The sequence below is a fragment of the Dryas octopetala genome, chromosome 9, assembly GCF_963921425.1.
Source record: "Dryas octopetala chromosome 9, drDryOcto1.1, whole genome shotgun sequence".
NCBI lineage: Eukaryota > Viridiplantae > Streptophyta > Magnoliopsida > Rosales > Rosaceae > Dryas > Dryas octopetala.
Genome location: NC_141374.1, coordinates 7,361,016 through 7,371,273, shown reverse-complemented (window position 1 = coordinate 7,371,273; position 10,258 = coordinate 7,361,016). Strand labels below are relative to the sequence as shown.

At 35.9% G+C, this 10,258-nt stretch overlaps 1 protein-coding gene across 1 annotated transcript; it reads left to right on the top strand.

Moving 5' to 3' along the window:
* The first annotated feature begins 1,892 nt into the window (after positions 1 to 1,892).
* On the top strand, positions 1,893 to 9,091 carry LOC147273568 (type I inositol polyphosphate 5-phosphatase 2-like). The gene is made up of 11 exons (XM_086257552.1): positions 1,893 to 2,318; positions 2,426 to 2,549; positions 2,630 to 2,722; positions 3,086 to 3,173; positions 3,270 to 3,374; positions 4,215 to 5,043; positions 5,464 to 5,648; positions 6,373 to 6,481; positions 7,103 to 7,251; positions 7,728 to 7,955; positions 8,597 to 9,091. The coding sequence occupies exons 1-10, from the start codon at positions 2,289 to 2,291 to the stop codon at positions 7,939 to 7,941; spliced, it is 1,926 nt and encodes a 641-aa protein (XP_086113678.1). The 5' UTR covers positions 1,893 to 2,288; the 3' UTR covers positions 7,942 to 7,955; positions 8,597 to 9,091.
* The last annotated feature ends 1,167 nt before the right edge of the window (positions 9,092 to 10,258 follow it).

Genomic DNA, 10,258 nt, shown 5'->3' with positions numbered 1-10,258 from the left:
TCCTTGATTAGCCCTACCGATAATAAATCCAATTTAATAGTGGCCCACCTTGGTCCATTGCCCAGCAACAGAGTCAACAAAGCTTTCCATTATCTTAGTAGAAGTCCTTCCCTTTTTTTTTTTTTTTTTGGCCATTAAATCCTTCCTTAACTAGGCTAGTTTAACAATTGAACGCTATTTCCTTCCAATTCTATTTTTTAATTTTTTTCTTTGATCGACCGTCTATTAGACTACCGATAATAAATGCAATTTAATAGTGGGCCCACACTGGGCCATTGCCCAGCAACAGAGTCAACAAAGCTCTCCATTATCTTAGTAGAAGTCCTTTTCTTTTCTTTTTCTCGAAATTTGTAGTTTTAGTTTTATTTAAAGAAGAAAAAAGGAAAGGAAAAGAAAGACGATGTGAAAATGAAAGACGATTTAGAATGAACGGGATTCACATGCAGTGCGCTAAAGGCCATCTACGTGGCCCCTCAAATATTAATTAGTTAATGGGTCCTTTATGTATAAATAATTAAATATCATTACCATAATGTCACATAAATTCTTCAAGTTGTTGGTTGCAGAAAAAGTTTGCAGAAAAGGAAGCAATTAAGGTCGACCGTCCTACGCTACGTATGGGGTCTACAGCTTGCCTTAATGTATAATTGTATTTTACTCTGACTAGTGACTACCCATGTGACTCCAATTGTTTTAAATGGGTTGTTGTTGTTCCATGGTTCTGTCCGTCAACTTTAATTCTTGCAGTCCCTGAATCTTGGCAGTGATGGCAGGAAAAGTTTGTTTGCTACTGCTTCATAGTTTATACAACACAAGAACTTCTCGAGAGGTTATCTATCTAAGTACTATTCTTGTCCAAAAGTTTTGATGTCGGTTTTGTTGAGAGTAATGTGGAGCAATGTCCCACATCGGAAAACTAGAGCTTAGCATATGTGCTTATAATTCTTGGGCCTCTCCACCCATTGCCAATTGGTTTTGGTTTGGATGCTCTAATTCTATCATGATATCAGAGCTTGGTTATCCGCGTGTAAGGCCAAACGGCCACACGTGCTCCCACGTCACCCAATATAATTTGTTCACGTGTAAGGCTCAAAATATCGCCACACGTGCGGGGGCGTGTTGAGAGTAATGTGGAGCAATGTCCCACATCGGAAAACTAGAGCTTAGCATATGTGCTTATAATTCTTGGGCCTCTCCACCCATTGCCAATTGATTTTGGTTTGGATGCTCTAATTCTATCAGGTTTCTTCTTATATGATCGCATCCTTTATACTTCGTACTTTTTACTATAATTTGTGAAAGAGGGTATTTCATAAACCCAAAATCAATTGATAATAATTTAAGAAGCTCTATTATATATTGCAAGTTTGCAACCCCTTATATCTCCGATGTGAATATGCTTTCAACTTTAGTCAATACTTTGTTGGACTGATGCAGCATGGCCTGAGTTTCTATTTTAAGTAAAGATTTGGGGAGTAGCCCATTTTTGTTGGGTCAGTCGAATTTGGCATTTAGGTTTGACTGTTTGAGGAGGAGGATGAGGAGTCGGTGGTTGGACTTCGGTGCTCCTTAGCTGTATTAGCAATCTCTTCTTCTTTTCTTTTTTAAATTTGAATTGTAACTCAACTTTATCAGTTTCCATTTGCAAAATGAATTACCTTTTGCTAATAGATTTTTTTACTATTAATACTTTGTCTTACTTTGTCTTTTACTGTCATGCTAAAGTGTTAATTAATGTTTTTCTTCACAGTTACCAACCTAAAAATAATAGCTGAAACACTCTGTTGGCTAAGGAGGAGGGAGAAAAAGGCAAGTTTTTCTCTCCTTTCTCTCTCTTGTCTTGGCTTGTGATGCCACGTCCGCTATGACGACAGACAAGTTTTTCTCTGGCTTTATAGCTTTAGATTTGTTATCATGAAAGTGACACCATTGTTCTGGAATTTTTAATGGGGTTTTATGGTTTTGCTATACTATCATCATGAATCAGAAAATTCTGATGTGGAGTGGGAGGACAATTGAGTATTCTTCTTTTGCAAGTTGAGATTATGGATGTCTTCTAAGTATATGTCCATCATTTCCGGTCTTTTTCTCATCTGTCCTTGTATGAATCTTCCTTGTGCTTGGCATCAAATAAGCTCACTTGTACCTTATTTTATTATTGTATATATTAATCTCCTAGAACAGTGACAAGTGGGTTGCTGTTGTAAACTGCTTCCATATTTTAGAGCTTGTGCCTTCCAAGTATACTATAAAAGTACACTGAATAATAAATTTTTGAGCTGGGGACAATGAAAAGCAGGAGCGGAAAGCACTCTGAGGTATGATATTATAAGCAAATGCACTGTTAACCACTTATTGTGAATCAAGATGAAGCACATGGTTCTTGTCTTGAGTATTGATATGGTCAAATTGCATTTGATTGCAGGCTTTTTGGCCTTCCATTATGATGAAGAAATGGTTAAATATGAAGTCGAAGGAAAATGATTTTGGTGCAGATGCAGTTGACGCTGAAACTGAAACGGAAACTGAAACCGAAAGTGAAGATGATGGTATGGTTTCAGCTGCCTACAACTAACTTGTATTTCTTATGTTTCCTGTGCTAATGTTTTCTGCAATTTTTATCTTCCAGCTTACTCTCTTAAAGATGCAAGAGCACACATGCGTGAGGATGATGCCCTTAGAACAGAGGGGAACCAAACTAATCGCCCAAGTCAACTTTCAGGCAATACTTCCTTTGTTCTAATTCTATGTGATGTTCCTATATTTATACTTTATTGGCTTTATATATATATATATCAATTAGTTCACTTTTAGTAGGGTGGCTACAAATTGATCTCATTGCTGCAACCTTGGACCTTAAACTTTGATGTAAATTTTTAAATATGACGGGATGGAAAGGAATGAATTTTCTTGAAGAGTAAACCAGTTTTTGGGTATTTTAACCATATACTTGTTTGTTCTATCATACTTTCTTAAATCTAAAGAATTTAAGAACTGTTAGATCGATCATTTGCAGACATCTTCCCAGTGCTTTAATATTCTTGTTGTCTAATTATATACATATAATGAAATTTTTTTGGTTCAGATCCACCTTCTAAGGGCTATCAGTTTAGGCATAGGAGAGGAAAATCAGAAACTATGCGCGTTGAGTACATAAATACAAAGGAAGTGAGGTTTGGCTATTATATTTTTAAGCTTGCAATGTTAGCCTGGAAGTAGTAAGAGTATGGTTCTTACTGGAATGTACTGCTGCAATTGGTTTTGTGTAGGGTGACAGTAGGCAGTTGGAATGTTGCTGGAAGACTCCCGGACGAAGATCTTGATATTGATGACTGGCTTTGTACAGATGAACCAGCAGATATATACATTCTTGGGTGAGTTCTTCCGCCATTTGTTGTTCCTATATCATTTTAAGTTTCTTCCTTGACATAATCCACCTAGGGACATACTTTCAGTACTTTGCTGCATCAGGGATCTTTCCTCCATTCCTCCCTGCCTCAATGAGTGCATGTCTGGGCATGTAAATTCTCCTGCATGCCTATGTCTGCATTTATTTTGTGACACACTGTTTAAAGCTTCCTGACAATCACACTGTTGTAGAAGATGCATGCCAGACATGTCATGCTCTGCTAATCAGTAGCTCCCAATGTTTTTGAAAATATGATGTTATGCTTATTAGCAATTTATATTCACTGTTCTTCTGATAAATGGAATGGAACTGTCAGTGGATGGAGTGAAAAGTGGTGAAACAAGTAACTTAAGAAACAAAGAACTCTATAATGGTGTGCTTATTACTGGTAAGCCTGGTATATGCTGGTTCCATGCTCCCACCTAAAAGTATTTGTCAACATCTTATCTAATTTCATTTTCATTTCTCTAGTACTGTAGGCTTCGTTTTTCTTCTATATTTACTTGCGGGTATAATGTGTAAATATATGCATGCATAATGTTTTGCCTATTGTTTACTGAAGATGTCAAACAGTTTGCATATTTTGACATCTCATTGTTTCTATTTTTAAAATGGCTTATACCCCAAAAGTATTAGCTGCAGGTGGGGTGCCTTATGAGCTAAATTGCATCAAATTGCATCCTAGCTGAATCTTAATGCTAGATATGTCTATCTGTCTACAATAGTTAATAAGTAGTTATACAGAAAGTTTTGGCTGCTGAGGAAGTTTTGATGTCAATTTTATTGGTCCTAATGTATTGTTCAGATTTCAAGAGGTTGTTCCTTTGAATGCTGGCAATGTACTGGGAGCAGAGGATCACAAACCAATACCAAAATGGGAGGCAATCATTCGAAAAACTCTGAACAACTCCTTTATACCTGAAAGCAAAATAATAAGCTACAGTGCCCCGCCTTCTCCAGTACAAAGGACTTCTTCTGTAGCTGATGTACTTGCAGATGGGATTAATTCTCACCCATTAGAGTTGCTGGGAAAGGAATATGTTGGAGCTTCTAAATTCGGTTTTGACTTGGAAGATGAATTGACTAAAGCACTCACTATTGGAAAGAACGTACACTGGAAGAGAATTTATGGCATTGACTGCGATAGTAGACTAGATTGGCCTGAACGTTCATTAGAGGCAACCCCTCAAGTGGTTCTTTCCAATTCCAAATTGCGGCGGACCAGTTCTGAAAGCATGGGCTTTAATCTGTTGGATAATCCTTCAATATTCAGTCCTCAAAATTTTGCACTTAAACGTCGTGGGTTATCAAGATCATACAGCAGCTCTGCGAATCTGGGGTCATTCTTGATGGAGCTTAAAGAGATGCCTGAAGTTCTTGACACTCTCTCTGATGTGTCTGACAGCTTTTTTGAAGAGGATGATGACACATTTCAGGAATTACCAAATGAAAAACCATACAATGGAGATATCAGTGATGATGTGAAGATACAACCTACATATGTGCGAATTGTCAGCAAGCAAATGGTAGGGATATATGTATCAGTCTGGGTGCGTAAGAGGTTGAGGAGACACGTTAACAATTTGAAAGTATCTCCTGTAGGGGTTGGTCTAATGGGCTTCATGGGAAACAAGGTAGTGCCAGTTTTTGTTAAGAATGTGCTGATATATTTTTTATATGAATGTACTGACATATTGTTGGCTTGGAAGTATATGTAGATGCATATTCTGAAGAAGTGTCATCATTTTTTTTTTCTACAACAATCTACAAAAGTCTGCAGTGAACTACATGTGTTGGTCATGCTAATATAAGGGTGCTGTGTTTATTGCACTATGATAGTGAGCCACGTACTATGAGTTCACTTGCTTTGGTTTTCAAATGAAATGAAAACAGCGCCTCACAACGTATTGATGCATAATGTGGCTAACTGTAGGCTAGAGATTGCATTAATGTAGAGGAGACAACATGTTATTAAGGATATGTGATGATCAATTGTTGAATGTCCTTGCGTTAATGTTATTGGCCATCTTTGTAAATCATGGTTGCTGAAACAGGGATCAGTTTCTGTTAGCATGTCCCTTTTTCAATCCCGAATGTGCTTTGTTTGTTCTCATCTGAGCTCGGGTCAGAAGGAGGGGGCTGAGGAGAGGCGCAACTCAGATGTCTACGAAATTATACGCCGTACCTGTTTCTCATCTGTCTTCCATACAGAGAAACCACAGACAATTCCATCTCATGAGTAAGCATAAAATTGACATTTTAGTTTTTATTGAATTTGTTTATGTTGGCTGCTTTTTTATTAAATCTAATCGGAGCACTCATGCCTTTGTCATATACACATCTCTTTATAGTTAGTTTGATCTCATCTCTTATCAATACTTCAGCTGTCAATCTGTAGACAGTACAATAGGATTGTTGATAGTCTTATGAGTGGGGGCTTGTAGCTCTAGTGGTAGCATTTCCCCTCACATCCAAGACCAAAGTTCAATTGCCCCCTCCTCTTTGTCTTTCTATGTAAAGAAAGAAAAAGAAAAGAAAAATGGGATATGAGGTATTGACGCTTAAAAAATTAATGTATGATAGTTATTAGACGCTTAAACAGTTATTGTGCTAGATACATATAGAAGAAAAGCATAAATAAAGGGTGAAATTGAAACTCTCTCTTTTTCTTTTTGGTTTATATCCTCTAGATACTAATTGAGAATACTACCAAGTTAGAATCGGTTAGATACTATAATTGTGACAAAATCTTAACAAAAGTTTAGACTCTGAGGTCCTTCAGGTTACCACGGTTGAGATTGTCTTCTAGTAATTTTATGTATAGTTCAACAGCTTCTTGTATTGATCCCAGCCAACTGCACAGTTTTTTTATTTTGTGGTTAAACCTTTTCTCTTCTTATTCATATCTATAATATACCAAGGTGAACTGTGATTTGATATGATTGGGGTGCTTCTGTAAACAGTCAAATTTTCTGGTTTGGGGATTTGAACTATCGTCTCAATATGTTGGACACAGAGGTAAGGAAGCTCATTGCTCAGAATCAGTGGGAAGAACTTATGAACCATGATCAGGTGAGATCATCACGCTCTTTGCACAATTGTGCTCAGTATTCCAATCAAGTTAGGTTTTAGCCCCAGTATGTGAATTCACTTTACTAAGGCAAATGATACAGGAATTCTTTATCCTAATCCAAATCCAAGCGATAACTTGTGCAGCTAAAATTTGGATCTAACTTTAATTCTAAGAGTATGATCTACATTTGATTGGAAATTTTTTTCAGCCATTAGGGAAAGTGACTATACATACTTTGACAATTTGGACCTTAGAAGGCAAATTCTCTGAATGTTTGGGAATGATACTCTTCTGAGGAAAATTACTTTCCCATGTTTTTGATCATGTGGATTTCATTTTTTTTTTGGTCCAATTGAGTCATACTGCAAAATGAAGTTCATAGAATTTAGATGGTGGAGTTGTCCACATATTATTTCCATTTTCTGGGGTTGAAGACACTACTAAGTATAAGCGTTATTGATTCACTTTTTAAATATTTTTTCTGATTCCTTACGATATTCTTCATGCATAATTCCACATCCTTATTTTTTTTCTTTCTTTCTTTGTTTCAAAAGTTCAAGAGACAGCATAAGATGTCTAGTAAACTGAACTGGCATTTAATGCGACTACTCAATGTGCAGCTCAGCAATGAACTCCACAGTGGGCATGTATTCGAGGGATGGAAAGAGGGGGTTATAGACTTTCCCCCCACCTACAAGTATGAAATCAAATCTGATAGATATTTTGGTGCACACCCAAAAGAAGGAGAGAAGAAGAGATCACCAGCATGGTGAGTACAACTGTTGTGCAAACAGCAGAATTAAAATCAAATCTGATAGATATGTTAGTATGAGAAAACATCAAACTTTTGGCACACATTACCCTTTTCACTAAGCATTGAACAGTTCATTGGCCTTTAAGTTGGTTAAAAGAAAAGGAAAGTAACAAAAAAAACCTCATGTGTACTCAAGGTAATATTGATGTACTTAGGATATGTCATACAGTTTGAAATTGTGATGGAATATTTCATTGATTCTTAACTTGAAACTGTACTAAGCACAGTTGCCAAACTTAAGTAGAATATGCTTCCATTCTGAATTTCAGTTCAATTTCAGTTTAACTTCAAAATTGTCCCTACTTTTTCCTTTTGTTGGGGAGGGGGGGAGTTGTATACACCCCACCATGGAATAATCTCCAGCTTCATGACTTAGTACTCTTTTCAGTACCATATGGTTTAAGTTATATGTACCTGGTATACTGTAACAGGTGTGATCGTATACTCTGGCTAGGAAAAGGCATCAAACAACTTTCTTACAAGCGGGCAGAAATAAGTTTTTCAGATCATAGACCAATTAGTTCTTCCTTCATGGTTGACGTTGAAGTCCTAGATCATCGGAAGCTGCAAAGAGCTCTCAATTACACTATTGCAGCAGTACACCCTGCGATTTTCCTAGATGAAGATGAGGATTTAGGATCTTAATTAGCAGAGACCAGGTAACCATCCTGACAATCTTTTGTTTTCTTTTTGTTTGTTCTATTTTTGGGGCGCAAATAGCTTGATTATACAAGGTTGAAACAAATCAGGAGGAAACAATTAAGAACAAAACTTATTGTTAGTCATGAAAACAGTCTGATTGACTTACCTATATGTCAAGTGAAAATTCTGCTTTTTCCACAATATTAAATGCCAAATATAAATTTATGTTAATTCCCAACACAAGATCATGGTTATCATTGTTATTGGACATCAAGGCAATACTTGAATTCTTTTGTTGTCTAAACCTCTAATGAAGCTCCCAGCCTGTGTTACAAGCTTTAACTTTTAACCCAATGGCTAGGGAAATGCTGCTGACTGAGCCTTTGCTTGTTTACCTTTCCTGTCATTCTATATGCCTGATCACATTATCAGATGATCATTTCACCTTTTCCTCTTTCAACTTTTTGGGAGATGTTCAAAACCATGACATGTTATCAACCAAAAAAAAGAAGAAATTCATGCCATGTTTGAATGCTTCTTTAAAGTAGGTTCCTGAGAAGACTTTAATATGAAGTTATATATTCAGAATTTGTGGCCTTCCTGTTTGTAGTTACTGCTGCTTTGTGATAGTTCTTGCTGCTTATTTTGTACTTAAAAGGAACATTATGATCTTGCTGTTGCATGCACATGGAGTTATCTTTCAAGCAGGGATTGTGGATCATACTGACAAAGTTGAAGACTTAGTATCTTTTCTGACAAACGGGATTCGAGATGCTGCCCTCAAACACAATGCATTACTACCATAGATAGGATAAGAAGAAATGTAGATATATTATATCAAGTCAAGTATTAATGTTTATATCAAAGGGGGAAAAAAAAAAAAAAAAAAAGTCATCTTTCAGAGATCTGGAACTTAAACAGTTCTGTGTTTTTCTCCAAAAAAGAAAAGAAAATAGGTGTTCTTTTTTTTCGGTTGGGTTCACTGGATCTGGGTACATTGGTTTATTGGTTTGTCCATCTTCTTTTTGTTTGTTTCCCTTCTTTTTCTCGTTTATGTATAAATAAGAACTTTTGGGTTGTGTCTGGGGAACAGAAAAGGAATCATCTAAACAATTGAATAGAAAATGAAAGTTGAATTGTTTCTTGTACTTAATTTGGATGTGTAGTGTAACTTGGCTAATTGGCTTTGTAGGGATGAAGTAGCCAAGTAGGCAACAAGAATGCATCAGGGATCAAAATTTGTGTTTTGTGGTTTAGATCAAACAAAAAGAAAAAAGAAATGGCTTTTCCAATCAGTAAATGTAACAAATTAACTCTTGGCCAAAAAAAAAAAAATGTTACAAATTAACAATGCTACTACTTAGGCCAGTTCTGGTCGCTGGTTTACAGCTGGTCTTTTCAACATGTACCATTTACTAATAAATGGGCTTAAACTTAGTTGGACCCATATATACAATTGGGCCAGGCCCATTTGAGATCGGCCATTAGCCGCTAGTAGTCCTTGGATCATCCATTAAGACAAGTTGCTTTGCAAAGTAATATATATGAAGAAGCAATTAGGTAGGAGTAGTTGCATGATTTGTCTCCAGAAAGATGCAAAGATAATAGCTACAATAGACAAAACAATAAAATAAAAATAAAAATAAACTTAAACATTTCTAAACACCAAAACAAGTAATGGAAAAAATTTAACAAAATAAACCAATAATGAATTTTCAAAAGAAATATAATTGCATTTAATAATTGTGCAACTGACAGAGAAAATTTAAAAATACTATAGCCAATTAAAAACAATTCAACACTACAATGAAACATGCAAAGTCAGTAGTGGACTATTTTATATAGATCAAGAACTCAAGACTCGTGGAAAATAACCATATAGAACTTCATATTCATCGATAAACTAAAATCAGTCAAAGACAGATTACAAAAATATGAAAGAATAAACAAATTTTGAAAGCAACCAAGGGATGGAAATTACTAATGTATAAGAAAATGAACCATAACAAACCAAACATTATCATTTCAAAATAAAACCCAGAATCCAAAATAACAATCTTAATTAAGTAACCAATCCAATTCCAAAATTTATGTAAAATTTAAAAAAACAGTAACTAAGTGACAGAACCTAACAACTACTGAAAAAAACACAAGAAAACATCAAATGTCATTCTGAATAATTCGAATGCAAGAACGCTTGTTGTGCTTTCAAATTTCGCCACAACGACCACACGTCATCTTCCTTTTATTGATTCACTAGAGGACTTTACCTATGAAGTTCTTGGTCTTCATGGAGGCCTTTTACTGATTGGAGGAAGAA

Bases quoted from the DNA above. Each gene is read 5' to 3' on its own strand.
- LOC147273568 (XM_086257552.1), top strand. From the start codon at position 2,289: ATGAAAAGCAGGAGCGGAAAGCACTCTGAG. The intron at 3,375-4,214 runs GTGAGTTCTTCC...TGTATTGTTCAG, and splicing joins GCAGATATATACATTCTTGG to ATTTCAAGAGGTTGTTCCTT. The intron at 7,252-7,727 runs GTGAGTACAACT...ATACTGTAACAG, and splicing joins AAGAAGAGATCACCAGCATG to GTGTGATCGTATACTCTGGC.